This window comes from Schistocerca americana, chromosome 6, assembly GCF_021461395.2.
Source record: "Schistocerca americana isolate TAMUIC-IGC-003095 chromosome 6, iqSchAmer2.1, whole genome shotgun sequence".
Taxonomy (NCBI): Eukaryota; Metazoa; Arthropoda; class Insecta; order Orthoptera; family Acrididae; genus Schistocerca; species Schistocerca americana.
Window position 1 is genome coordinate 156,821,372 of NC_060124.1, and position 15,684 is coordinate 156,837,055.

At 37.8% G+C, this 15,684-nt stretch overlaps 1 protein-coding gene across 1 annotated transcript in view; it reads right to left on the minus strand.

The window, feature by feature from the left end:
• Window positions 1–1,408: 1,408 nt before the first annotated feature.
• LOC124619751 (speckle-type POZ protein-like) overlaps window positions 1,409–15,684 on the minus strand; it is a 59,569-nt gene continuing 45,293 nt past the window's right edge. The window contains exon 2 of the mRNA XM_047146330.1: window positions 1,409–4,272. Within this exon, the coding sequence (XP_047002286.1) occupies window positions 3,203–4,272 (1,070 nt within the window). The 3' untranslated portion in view covers window positions 1,409–3,202. The remainder of the gene's footprint in view (window positions 4,273–15,684) is intronic.

The following is a 15,684-nucleotide window of genomic DNA, read 5'->3' on the forward strand; positions in this document are numbered from 1 at the left end:
AAATGTGTCTTCTCAAATTCTAGTTGCATGAGGCCACTGAGATCCTACAGGGTGGTGATTAAGGTCCTCTTCAACTTATCACTTCCATATCCTTATTACAATCACAGTGACCTGACCAACAAAAGTAGCAATATTGTGGAATGGTTAACTGCACTGTCAATAGGCCATGATCCTGCCGCTGGCAGATAATATGTGCTGGTGGACTTGTCACATAAGGTCTAGCACATCTTTTCACAACAAATATACAGATGCATTACTTTGTGTGGTTGCACTGAAATACTGATCATTTGCATAACAAAGCATGTAGTCAACTCCATGCCAGTTTGTTATTTGTTACATATAGTTTTCATAGCATTGCAGTTATGTTTGTCAGTAGTGTCTGAAATCAACACACACTGCAACAAAACAGAATTTACAGAACTGTTAAGGATGTCAGCTTGGTATAGCAGTTCAATCACAATTTCCAGTGGTAAGATTGTTTTCAGTGGTAAAATGTAGAAGTCTTTATGTCCACCCAACAACTCATAAGTACTGGTTTCCTACCAAAGCAAAACAAAGCCACAGTTGCTTTAAATGTTAACTGCAATTCATTTATGATGAAAACTACTCTCCACTGAGCAACATCCAACGTGAACATTGTCATAGCTACAGCAAGCGCTTCTCTCGAGGTCAGTGACAAGCAGTACACATCCTCATAGACCCTGCTGTATAGTATTGGTTCAAAAAAAATGTTGGTTGGGGGGGGGGGGGGGGGGCTGCAGATGGCTTACAGTCACATTCCTATTTACTGAAATGTGTAGAAGTGACTAGCAGACATTGGATTGTGTTGTTGACGTGGTTATCCTCAGCTGATCCTTCTGGATGTCGAACAGCTCGTGACAAATTATTGTATTAGTCTGTGAGCAATACAAGGATGAATATTTAAGCACCTATAATTCTGCCCTGCCTCTAATCTGTCAAAAGCTCATCAGAATAGTTTGTCCAATAAATGTCTCAACATCATTCACCCAAACAGGTTACTGTAGCTGCCTTCTTTCCTCATCACACCAACTACTGTCCCACTGTCAAAAATGCAGGTGTGTCCTACGTACAGATGACCCAGTTTGATTCTAACACCTCAAGTCTGCGACTGGTGGTTTCATAGTGCACTAATGTAACTTACTCGGCATTAATGTAAATTGCTTTTTATAGATATTTATGTTTCTTCAGTTTCCTCTCATTTACAGACATCAGTTTCCTTTGGCTACACTAATTTCAAAGAAGACAAGAGGAATAAATATTTAAATAAGTTGCAGTATAATGTTGTGAGTACTCATACTCAGCCTTGTACATTTTCCACTGACTGGTAGTAGGATCAGTTGAAAAAATGTTATTTGGGTACTCAACTGAAACATCATAAAACAGAAGATTGCCAAACATGATTTGCTGTATTTCATCAATGTAAAGAGAGTCTAGCCTTCATAGCTAGCTAGTGTTACTTCTGGCTACAACAACACATTAAAATATTTATATTTATTTGGTTTTATAATGTGAATGACATTTAACAATTTTTTTCCTCTCGTATTCTGCAGTATAATTCTTTCAAGCATATTCAATCAACATACATAGCTTATTACTGCCTTGAACATTAAGACGATAGAACATTAATAAACCATTTTCACAATATTAAATGAACAATGCATCTCCTGCTTGCTTTTCAATCATCTGTACATGATACAATTTTAATCTCTCATTATCATTTAATTCATAAACTTTCAATACTATGCAAACAGGCAACATCTTGAAGTCAACTACTGTTTCAAGCATGTTCTGTAGATCATCAGCTCCTTCATCTGCAAACTAAACCACCTTCTGAACTTTGCCTTGTTACTCAAACATAACAATTTGCACTTATAAAGTCCACTGCAAAATCCACTGCAGTTGGTTCACAAACTGTGTTGTAATAATCAAACTTAACTTCAAAAAATTAAATATGTACAAAGATTAGTAACTGTGCTACACATGCTACACAATTACATCAGTTTGTATTGATCAATTATTTACAAATATACATAGAAATTGCACTAACAGTGATCAGGTTAATATAATTATCAAAGGCAATAAAACCAAAACCAATACTGATACTTATTTCACACCTGAGTAATTTAATTTCTTCCTCATTGCTGAAGAGATATGAAGCAATAGGAACCAAAAAATATTTTAAAATGTGAATAACTATAAATAATTTACCCTGAGCTGTCCGCTACAAACAAACATTATAATGTAAACTCGTGTCATAACATGCATTCACAATGTATGTGGGTAATGACACAGCAAGCAGGTTGCAAATGTAAATAGGAGTGAAGCAATATAAATTTAAATGGAATGGAATACAGTACGGTGGAACATCCACAGAAATTAATCCAACAGGGGGCAAAATTCTAAAATTGCTACTGTCTGAAATTCAACAATCGAAATTATAACATCGTATGATTACATCGAAAGTAACTGATCATTTATTAAGTATAGACAGAAAATATTAACAAAAAATTATTATAGGCCAGTGGTGTTATGTTGATACTGAAATTATAAAATCTGAAATATAAAAATTCAGAATAATTGAGAAGATACCGCTGGATATCAACAAAAATAACCAACAAAAAGTGTTAATTTTCCATGAAGTGAAGAAACATGGAATTTTTAAAAAACACTTATTCAACTTTAATGACATCTACAGCACTATTTGCTTATGAAACTTGAGATCTGTTCATGTTTAAGGATTTGCTGCATTACTCCATGCTTTCTATTTCTAATGTTAATTTGCACAACCCCTTCACCTTGCAGACACCTACACAGTACTGATAACCACAGTTAAGTACATGTTGCATGAATAGTAAAATTGTAGGAAATTCTGTAACATGTAGCAGAAAAATGCAAGAAACCACACAATTTGTCCAACTAATGTTTCACCTGTCATCACACGTTACACACGATAATGCACAGAAGTTTCAACACTACAGAAAAGTAATTACAGTCTATACAAGAAGAAATAAAATTATAAAAATAAATGCAAAATAGTGAAAAACGGCAGAGAAATAAGATTTTTTAACAGATATGTGCACCCTATACACATTTCTAGATCAGGAGTAGCAGTGCCTAAGAATGCTTTTTGCACCTTTTACCCATATGTATACAATATGAAAAAATATTCCTATCATCCCATTTACGTTCCATCATGGAGCAAAGGTTCCCCTGACACTTCCTTAACAAGGTTAGGATGTGACAAGGTTACTTGTTTCCATCCAGCAGTTCCAATTACATGTTTCAGATGTGCGTCTATAAATCTGAGAGTACGCTCCTTGAGGGAAGCTGCGCCGTGGCGATCAGCGAGAATGAGCAGTCCGGCAGCATTTTCTGTGGTAAGCCCCGCACCGAGTTCATTTTCGCACATGGCTTTCAAACCAGGGAGCTGGTACTTATCAGCAGCAGCTAACAGACAGTCTGCTGCTCCTTCTAAGTTCGGCGTGTGCCCAGTATACATGTAGCGCACTACTTCCCGCAAGACGTCATAGTCGACATCTGTTATGTCTACACGATTGCAGTTGGTCTCTTCCATATTGTGATTGAACATAGCTGAGAAAACTGGACTACGTGCAGCTAATATAGCTTTGTGGGCCAGAAGGTGACGACCATCTAATGTCCAGAGCCAGACGTCGCCAAATCTGGCAGAATCTAGTAGAGCCCCAAGATCCTCACGTAGACTGCACTCCGGCACAGGTACTGTCCAGTCTGCTACGACTCCTCCGCTACAACGGATTGTCAGCGTATCGTCTGACAGCAGATCGAAAGGAGAATCTAACAAGCTGCTCCGATCGACATATTCGTCGTAGCCTTGCCAGTAACCGGGTCTGAACAAGACAGCCCAACTTGTTGACTTCACAAAATGTTCTTTCTCACTGCTATCCAGTAAACTAAATCTGTATTTGGCATATACTGATGACTGGTGACATGACACGAGGGTGAGATGAAGGGAGAGGCTTTTTCTGAACTCCTTGTATGACCCATAAGGATACAAAAGCAACTGCCATTTAACTGAACAATCGTCACCAGCACAGAATATGGATGACTCTAGAGCCTCTCCTGGTTGCTTTCCACAGTGTGTTATATTGCGTATCTTCCATGTGTACTCAAATTTCCTCACATTAACAACAGTTTCGTGGAATATTTTTGTAAATGGTTCAGATGTCTTTGTGAGTGGCATGTAGACCAGTACACTATACAAGTTGTGGAACCCTTAACAAAACAAAAACAGAAAAATTAATTATTATTACTATTAAAATCAACATATTTAATTATGTTCTAAGAAAATTACAAAATAAGAAGTCAAATATCATTATAAAAACATTAATTTCTTTGAGAATGAGAGGGAGAACAGATTTTGCTGAATTTAGCAGTGCACATACTCACACTGCATAATACTAACAAAGTAACACTGTTGCGATCTGTTTGCTTTTAACACAGTCTAATACTCATTTAACAGACAAAATTGTAAGTAACAATTATCTAGAGGAAAGAATTGAACAACGTTTAAAGAAACAAATTCATTCTCAAGGAGAGCATGGGAACATCATGCACATTCACTGCCAGATCTTGTAATAAACAACAAGACTGACAACACAGCAGTAACAGGCCTGTAATTATGGTATAATGCACATGAAATTCATACCATTTGAAGTATCTGACAAATCACCAGATTACGCAAATTTGTCCTTGTATCCAATGCTCAAAGATATTTCATCAAAATATGAAGCAGGGAATCAGGAAGATACACGCATGATGTACACATTTCTTTTATCTGTGGGATGCAAATCCTTACACAAGCCTGGTGAACTCAAGTCGTCTTTGTTTTTGTATATACAGCTTTAGTCCACTAAGAAATGGCAAGAAAATGGAATCATAGTTAATAAAGGCATAGGTAAGTCACTCCCACCAAACCAATGCCTGTTTCTCACAATTCCCAACTCTTATCTCTAGTAACTTGATTTCCAGCAAAATATCAAATTACTTTTTTAATAAGATTTTGCTGACTACCGTTGTGCCCTTATCATATTGATGTCAGGCTGCTTGCAGTCTGTGGTCGGTGCATCCCTCGGCCGAGGTAACCTAATTATACGAGAAACTTTCCCTTATGGTCAAATTCAGTTTTCTCTACTACCTTTGGGTCAGTACAGAGCTCTGTCTTAAACAGAAATTTCACTGGGGATTCTAAACTATGGCAAAGATGAAGAATGGTTGAGGTTAAATTACTGAAGGATAACAATACTACACAGCTATGTAATATAGCTCAGATTTTTAGTGCATCTGAAATTAAGGGGAACCTGCAAAGAAATAAACTGACTTTACTTACAAACCTGTCTAGTCAATAAATCTGGATTAAAGATAACTTAAAAAGACTGGGTACCCAGTTAGGTACTAATGACCAATCAAAAATCATTCCACAGTATACTCTGGAACAGAATGCTGGCAATAATGAAAAAGAAAATATCCTGAATACATTGTGTATCACAGGGGTATGTTCCCAAATGAGTTTAGTGCTGTAACAACGTGGTTCAACAGAAATAAAGTGATCATATATGAACAGACTTTTCAAGTATTATATTAAAGTTTCTGAACAGATGCTGCAGTTCCTTTCAAAAATGTTGATGTTGTGAACTAAAACTCTCATAAGCAAGTAGATCTACCGTCATATCAGCGTAAGTGTCTCCAGATTTTTAAATAATAGAACTGCACCAGCTTCTCAAATTAATTCTGTGAATGACTCACATATTGGCTAAAATTATTGTTTTTTGCCTCAACTGGGCTGCACTGCCAATAGATATTACCTTATTTGGCATTCATGATTGAAAGTAGCCAAACAAATTTCATTGTATCATTAGCGGTGATGGAACAATATTATAATTGCAAATGTAACTGCATTTCCCATCTGTAGTTTATTATCAATACGTGCATTCTAAAAAACCTTAGCAACTAACTTCAGTCACGGAAATTCAGAGTCGTCTGGTTTACTGAAGGTGCCACTAGGCAACAAAGTTTAACAACAGTCTGAACTGCAATATGTACAAGAAACTGAATGGTGGCTCATACATGGCAGATATATAGCAAACAGATTCCTATACTTCTTTTGAAATTGTGCAGTGCAGATCCAGAAAGTATCATAACAGGAATTAGCTGCATTACTTTCAGATTCAAATTAAAGAGGGGAAAAACCTGTAATATTCTAAAGAATTATAGCGCGCGCGCACACACACACACACACACACACACACACACACACACACACACACACAAAATGAGATGCTGCACCTTCCTAATTCTCTACTGCAAACATGACCAAAGTTTCATGTTATATACTAAGCGTTACCACATTTGAAATTACTTCTTTCTGTTGTCTCTGGTGGTTTACACCATGAACCACAAAATGTTCTCACATGGAATACTCAGTACAAAAAATAAATCAATGCAATTCACAACAATGCTGTGGCAGCTGAATTACAGTATTTGTTTGTGTGCACAGTCACAAACTCACTCTCAAGTTTTCTGATCATGCCTTAGGGAGGCAAGAAGCAAAGAAAAATGGGACAGATGACATGCTTTGTAAAAGTATCAGTTTTTAAATCTGTGCTTGTATCAACCTGTAAGCAGTAGGGGAATAAATCAGCAGTCGGCTGCTATGTAGAAATTATAGTAGAAGACACATGTTGGAGTAAAAGATGCATGAAGTCTCTAAAACATGGGCCTTGGATACATATATACACACACACACACAGAGGGATTAAATAAAAACAACATACTGCTTCTGTATACATTCCATTTCAGCATGGAAATCACTATCTACACGGTTTGATGACACCGTATTTTCTATCATGCCTGGCAGTTACCAATAATTGTAGTGACTTGTTGGATCACTATGCTGAAGAACTTGTTTGTTGTTATCTCTGCAGTCCGGAACCGCGGGGCTGCTATGGTCGCAGGTTCGAATCCTGCCTTGGGCATGGATGTGTGTGATGTCCTTAGCTTAGTTAGGTTTAAGTAGTTCTAAGTTCTAGGGGACTGATGACCTAAGATGTTAAGTCCCATAGTGCTCAGAGCCATTTGAACCATTTTGTTATCTCTTATTTAAGTGTAGGAATGTGGAGCTACATCAATATTACTTTGGAAGTCTTTTTATGGAGTGTGACAGGGTAGTTTTGTTGTCATTATCATTCCTCCAAGTCCATGCTTTCCTGTTCCATTCAGGAATGGGGTACAGGATAGAGGACTGTTGGTGAGACACTGCATGTGATAAAATTTCGGATTTTTCCATCAGGGTTATTCTTTGAGATGGATGCACCAAGAAGCAATATGTTTCTTAACTCTGCTTGAAATTTAGGTTCTCAGAATTTAAAAGTATAACTCTTTCTGATTCACAACACCTCTTGTAGTGCAGCCACTTAAGTTTGAAGAGCAACTAAACAATGTCATGTTTACCAAACAAACCTCCTTGGTCTCCCTCTACAATTTTTACCCTCCACACTGCCCTTCAGTACTAAATTGGTGATCCCTTGATGCCTCAGAACATGTTCTACCAACCAATCCCTTCTTCTAGTCAAGTTGTGCCATAAACTTCTCTTCTCCCCAATCCTATTCAATACCTCCTCATTAGTTACGTGATCTACCCACCTGATCTTCAACATTCTTCTGTAGCACCACATTTCAAAAGCTTCTATTCTCTTCTTATCCAAACTATTTATTGTCCATGTTTCACTTCCATACATGGCTACACTCCATACAAATACTTTCAGAAACGACTTCCTGACACTTAAATCTATAGTCGATGTTAACAAATTTCTCTTCTTCAGAAACGCTTTCCTTGCCATTGCCAGTCTACATTTTATATCCTCTCTATTTTGACCATCTTCAGGTATTTTGCTCCCCAAATAGCAAAACTCCTTTACTACTTTAAGTGTCTCATTTCCTAATCTAATTCCCACAGCATCACCTGATTTAATTCGACTACATTCCATTATCGTCGTTTTGCTTTTGTTGATGTTCATCTTATATCCTCCTTTCAAGACACTGTCCATTCCGTTCAACTGCTCTTCCAGTTTCTTTGCTGTCTCTGACAGAATTACAATTCATTGGTGAACCTCAAAGTTTTTATTTCTTCTCCATGGATTTTAATTCCTACTCTGAATTTTTCTTTTGTTTCCTTTACTGCTTGCTCAATATACAGATTAAATAACATCGGGGATATGCTACAACCCTGTCTCACTCCCTTCCCAACCATTGCTACCCTTTCATGCCTCTGGGCTATTAATCCCAATGGCTGAAACACTGGCAAACAATATTCATGAACTGGTCAAACGAGGGTTTTGTACACTACCTCTTTTGTGATTGAATTATGTTTCCTTAGGGTTATTCCATAAAATCTCAGCCTATATCTACATTTCCAATAAAAAGTTCTAATTACTCGAGACAAATACTCTTACACATTTTACTGTTGTTATGGTTTCCAGTGAATTAAAAAAGAAATTGCTCTTCCTAGCTATTTATGTTCAATAAGATATACATATTTATGTTATGGGTTAACTGCCACTCACTACAGGTTTCAGTCCTCTGTAGGTCTTCCTAATTTCACTACAATTTTCTGGTGTTTCAGCTTTTTAATAAACAGCACTAAAATTCCATTACGGAGGGCATAATGAATTTCATCTGCCAGGAATCAAGGTTCAAAGCAGTTCCAATATTCTGTTAGCTTGTACAAGTGTGCCAAAAAGGAGTTCACAGCTTTGGAATGAAACAGAAATTTACTGAAATAACTTACAAAATCAGTAGATGTGCCATCTTGTAGCAAACAACTTCAAGTTTCACATTAAAGTGTCAAGTGTAATTTTGGTTCAATGTGACTACCATTTGTGATGCAGCAAACATCCCACCAGTAATAAATTTCAACCTACACTTGGTGCGGCAAATCAAGTGTAACGTGCACTGGCACTGTAGATTCAATTTTTCAGGTCAGCTAAACTGTTAGGTAGCGGAGGAACACACATACAATCTTTAATGAAACCCCAGAGAAAGAAATCCACTGGTGTCAAGTCCGAGGAGCGAAGTGGCCATGCGATTGGCCCTTCACAGCCAGCAATTATCCAAAAAACCTCAAACTTCCATGAGGAAATGAGGTGGTGCGCTGTCCTGCTTGTCGTAAATTATCCTATGTCTGTTATCTTCACTGATCTGTGGGAACAAGAAGTTTTCAAGAATATCCAGATACAATACCAGTAACAGTTTTCTCCAAGAAGAAGAAGAAAGGTTCATACACTTTCAAGTTGCTAAGAGCACAAAACACATTGACTCTGAAGCTGTCAAGAAGATGTTCTGAGGTTGCAAGTGGATTTTTGTTGTCCCATGTACCAGTCATGGCTGTTCACCATGCTACCAACAGTAATTTATCAGAGGAGGCAAGAGAGGCCAGGCCTCCTCAATTTTCTGTTGTGGTGGTGTTGGTGTTGGTGGTAGCATCAGCAATAATTATTTATACAATACACCTTCATGGACCTTTGTCAGTGAGTGTGAAAGACATTGGCTCGTGTTATTCCTTCTAAACCACCAGCACTACAGAACAAGTCAAAGTGCGAAAGCTTAGACCTAACCCAAGCAGAGGCATGAGGCATATAGCAAGGCAGCCAGGTATATGCCTGGCCTCTGGCAACACCCAGTTGCCATGGTAACCACGTTGTCACTACTAGGAAGAGAAGAGGGGTAACAAGCTGTCATGGCAGTGTTGCCATGCACTTCCACAGCACGAGAGGCCAGTGGTTGTGGTGCCATCTCCCTAGGTTGCTCTTATGTTACAGTTGGAGTCACGGACATTTGTGGTCGAGTTTATGCTAGTTCTATGCACCTATGTCACGCGTTCTCCAACAATCAATGAGTGTTCAGTAGTGTTCCGAGCACTCTTGTGAATGCTGTATGTAATGCGAGCATTATCTGCAGTCATAGCAAGTTATTTAGTGAATTTTTATTCCACTGTATTAGAGTTGTCATGCCTGATGGTGGTGGTGAGTGACAAATTCTACACAATAAAGCAATAGACATAATTTGCAGGGTACATGCTTTCATCAGGCACAAGCATGTGTATGTCTGCCCCGCAACTGTCACTTGGAACTGGCAACAATGCAATCCCTGTCCTTGTCTCAAGCTGCATGAACTGCCATCGTTCATGAATCGGACTACAATTGTCCCGATTGTAGTGAACATGGTTGGAGTCTAGTCTTGTACAGGTACTGATGTAACAATTTCAAGTGAAGACTTCATTACTTACTTTCAGTAGCTTTTGTTTTCAAGGAGGTGCAAAACTGAAAGACATTAAATTTTGAAGAAAGGATATCCAGCACTGACATTACATTCAGAAAGATAAGTTCAAAACATGTGCATTCTGAAGTTCTTGGTATGAGCAGCACAAGTGGTTATGTGTGAGCCCTACGATAGGGAAAGTATTCTGCTCGCCATGTTAGCTGTTAAGCACAAGAAAAACTGTATGGACTGCTGAGGATTTTGACAATCTGTTTACAGATTTAGCACATTACACTTCTTCTAAAGATTATTTACATACCTTTATTTCACATAAAGAACTATTTAGTACTTTGGAGCTACTTAATTAACATGACAAACTGAAGAAACACAACAATGAAGTGAAAGCAGAGACATCTTGAAAATTCTTACTGATGTCACAAGTCTTTTGCGGGAGCTGGAACTAGCTTTCAGGTGTCACGATTATTAGAAGATTCCCTGGATCTCGGAAATTTCAGAGCCATTTTTAAACTTGTGCTAAGCAGAGACAAATATTTGAAAGCAAACTGGAAGAAAATGTGCTATTTTTGAAGACTTTCAAAGGCTATACAGAACGAAGCGATTAAATTTATAAGTGAGCAGATTTGCGAGTATATACATTCAACTTTGAACAGAACCTCATTTTACACCTGCACTGTGTACAAAACAACAGACGCTTCATACAAGTCACATTGCTTTATTGTTGTGATCCAAATGGACTCTTGTCAGAGACATTCAAGAATATTTTTTTGTTTTCGTGATGTTGGCCAAGCTAGAACTGCTGCTGCTTCATTCAATGTTCTGTGAGGCAAGCTTCGGAATTATGATACGGCGGCCAAAACCTATGCTCATGCTTCTGTTCTGGCAAGAGAATTAAATCGCCTGCAAACTAAGATCCGCGATATTGTTTCCCCCCCCTCCCCACACACACACACACACACACACACACACACACACACACACACACACACACACACACACACACAAAAGCTCTCCTCAACTCACTGTTTTGCATATCGTTTAAATTTAGCTTTCCAGCACAGCTGTTCTTGTATAAAACCATTAAGGATTTTTTTTTTGTCCACACTTCAGGTTATTCCTGCTTCCTTCCAACAGTACTTTAATGGACAGGAATTCTTCACAATACTGTTGGTAAACATATTCACTCCAGCAGTCAAACAAGATAGAACTGTAATGCCACAATAATATCTGTAATTCATGAAACTGTCCGGGTCTAATCAAGATTTTAAATCCAACAACCAGCAGTCCAGATTCTACTGCAATGACTAAAGAGAAGCCTGTGGTTTTAACCCTCTGTTTTTGAAAGACTGAACTGCCTTTCAACATTCTTCAGAAAAAAAAACTATGTGTACTACTGCAACAATGCTGTCTCAGAACACATAGCTTACATAAAAAAGTTAAGAAATGAAAATAAATTTATCAACTTTTTAAATTCCATGAAAGGAGGAGGAGGAGGATGTTAGTGTTTAACATCCCGTCGACAACAAGGTCATTAGAGACGGAGCGCAAGCTCGGGTTAGGGAAGGAAATCGGCCGTGCCCTTTCAAAGGAACCATTCCGGCATTTGCCTGAAACGATATAGGGAAATCACGGAAAACCTAAATCAGGATGATTGGAGACGGGATTGAACCGTCGTCTTCCCGAATGCGAGCCCAGTGTGCTAACCACTGCGCCACCTCGCTCGGTTTAAATTTCATGAAACTCTCTACTAATTTGCAAGGTGAAGCTTAAATGAACAGTACTGAAATGATGGATGAATACAATGGCAATCCATTGATGTCAAAATACAAACAGTAGTACTTCAAGGTATTGGATAATACAATGCAACTGGAAACAAGATTCTCACATTGTAATAAACTGCTCTTCCTTATATTACGTGATACCACTCAGTTCGCCAGTTGTGGTCGACGTTTACCTGTAGACAGTGTGGATTCATTATTACATAACGTATGATGTATCCTTCCGTCACTCACAGTTGCGTGTAGAATTAGAGACTGTGTTTTCTTCCCAGCATAAAGTAACATTTCACTCTGTCAGTTTTGGAGACATTATCAGATGAATGATTGAGAATGAAATGGACCAGATTATTCTAGAAATTTTCAAACTATTTTGTTTAAGTGCTACCATTCCTGCAGCAAGTGCCTAAATTGGAATACTTGAAAGCCAAGACATATGGTATGACAATGTCGTCAAAAGATTCGAGAAGCAGAAGGATCATCGAGTTAACTTCATCTTACAAGTAATGACACTCAAAAACCCAATCTAACAGTTCATTTGTAAATATAAGCGAGTGGTGGTGATATTATTGATATTAGTATTAGTAGTAATAGTAGTAGTAGTAGTAGTAGTAGTAGTAGTAGTAGTAGTAACAGTAGCAATAGCAATAGCAGTAGTAGTAGCAGTCGTCTGTGTCATCTTGGTGGTGGTGGTGGTCGTCGTCATCGTCGTCGTCTTTAGGAATGCTCCCCAAAATTTAGTCCCATTATCTGCCACTCTGTGCCACTAATATGAAATGCAGACTCATCATTCAAAATTACTGCGTTCAGGAATGTCTCCTCGTCCTCTATCCAATGCAACATTTCCACACACAATTCCCCCACAAGCCATCTTATCTGCATCACTAATGTGATGTGCCATTGAGAATCGCTATGATTTCAAGTGTAAAACAACTACATAGTAGTTTCCAAACAGTCTTTTATGGAATGCCAGCCTCGTGACACACACATTGCGTTGATTTTTGTGTGCATGCAAGGCTCTCCCTAACCTGTTTGACAACCATAAACACACAGATGAGCTGGTATTTATCATGTCACAGTGAACAACAGTCTCAGGAAAGGTCTCGAGCTAAGAGTAAATTTTAGACCTGCTTGGGGTCTCGTTAGTGCATTCAGTGCAAAATTTACATCAAACAGTTGTTGCAGAGTCCATTTCATGAAACTAAAACACAGAGTGAGCACACACTGCACCAGTGAAAGTACCCATTTTAACTGTGCAGTACACTGGCACTCTCTGTGGTGGAATGGGGTAATGATACTCTGCGCGAATCAAACTTGAGGTTGTTTGCTAGCATATCTATAGATTCTCAAGTTGTCTCAATAAACTTCTATATCAGTCCAAATTCCTTTTTGACTTATACTGTATTTTGTTCACTACTGAATGTTATGGACATATAGGAACGTAGTATCGACTTAGATGTCTTCATATACAGCATTCTGGACCTTGTGTATGAACAGAACAAGCTGATTTTTGTGAGACTGCTGTCTGTGGAATTCGTGTTGATCCCTACAGCAGATATTTTCAATCTCTAAAAAGGTCCTTATGGACCAACATGAGAGATGTCAATTTCACAACAGGCTGTGCAGCAACCTGATGACCCTTTCTTAAAATTGAAATGATCAACATGGGACGCTTCATTGCTCCAGTGGCCTCTAATAAACCGTTTGCTAGATGAGGAACAAGTTGTTCTGCACAATCTATACTAAGTCATAAGGATCTCACCAGGTCCTGCCTTTTCTCTTGTTGGGCAATTTTGAATTTCAAAATCATCTATCTCACTGTCACTTGTGACGACTAAAAGAAGAAACTGTGCTATGATCTACAGTAGTGAAACAGTCTTCTCTCTGTCACATTCTATTTTGATGCCACTACGATCATAGAGTTTTGTGAAGATGATTTCGAGTTGTTTACAGACTTTATCGAAGAGCAAAAATTCTTAGAATTTTTTGTCACATTGTTCAGCAAAATTTTAGTTTTGAATTTCTTGCACACCCCTCACATTTCTCTCCTTATACTCATTTCAGCTTCATTCAGCTTGGGTTTGTCAAAAATCTTTCACTCCACTTGAATCTCTCATTACTTTTGTAGCAATTGTATAACATCTGTTTAACCCCAGTGGGATCTTCCCATTTCTCATAATCTTGCTCGGCACATGAACATCCAAAGCAAAGTACACAGTGTGCGAAAGATCATTGAGCTGTGTGATGGCATGTATGAATTTTATCCATTGATACTCAACATTATGGTCCTGAAAGATTAATTTCTGGTGTTGATTTCTCTAATAATTTGCCTTCTGTTTCCTGTAACATCTGTTAAGCAAAAATACTTCCTACCATTCTTTATATCATCTCCAGTAACTGATGCTATAACAGCCCTATGGTCATTTATTTCCTTCTCTACAGAAACTGGATTGTAAAGTTAAGGTTTGTTAGCTACTCAGGTATCTAGTACTTCATCCACATAACTACTGTAATTGCTCAAAGTAATACTCGTAAAAGATATTGAGAATAGTCTCAGACAAATCCCTATCACTGACAGATGTTTTAATCATGCGACTCTTCAATTCTATCACAGCTAGATTGAAAGCACCCTGCACTAACATAGAATGATCAGGAAATTACTCAATATTATCCAGGTTTTCTCTGAAGTGTTCTGCCATTACAGCTCCTCAAATGTGGTCTTTAAAAGCATCTGATTGCTTTATTTGATGTTTAATTACAAGTAAACTATTTTGCATTCTGTCATTCTGTATCTGCAACAACATGACTAGATAATACCAGTGCCCCCCCTCCCCTCCCCCCCGCTTCTTTAAAGAAATGAAATCCCATGTATAAAACAGATTCAAACATCCGATTACTTTAAAAATGAGTTAATGTGTTAAATATATGACTTCAAGCATTTAAAAACTTTATGGTTGAAGACACAAAACCCTAATAATGCTGGTTTTATTAGTTGTGTATTATTTATCCACAAACTACTGAAAAATCACAACCAAACAAATGATAACCTATTTAATTTTGCAAGCACATTCAGTAATAAATGTGGATACTCTCTGCCAAATGCACTGTAAATAGTGTTAGCAGTAAAGAAGTAATAAATTGAAATGTCATGCCTGATGCTGATGTTTTGCTACAAGGGAAAGTAAAGATGTATTAAGTGACAAATGTTTTTCCTTTATTTTGTAGGTGGTGTCAGTAAGGAAGTTGCCAATTGCTTTCATTCTCAAATACTTGATGAAAATGGGAAATTTTTGCACTATGAGTTACATTGTCTCAGGGCTTAAACACAGTTTCTAACTTCAATACTTGCCTTATTATGTTAAACCTTTAATTCATTATTATTCCTCTTCATGAGTAGATTATCACCACATTTTAAATGTGCCAATAATGATATGAAATACTGAAAATCAAGTTTTTGTTGAACCTGGAAGCATTCAGACAGGCAACATGCAACTGGGACTGGGAGGCTTACGTAGCAGTCTACTAATACAGATTAATTTCTTTAAAGCAATAAATACACCGCCATCAATGGAATCCAGCC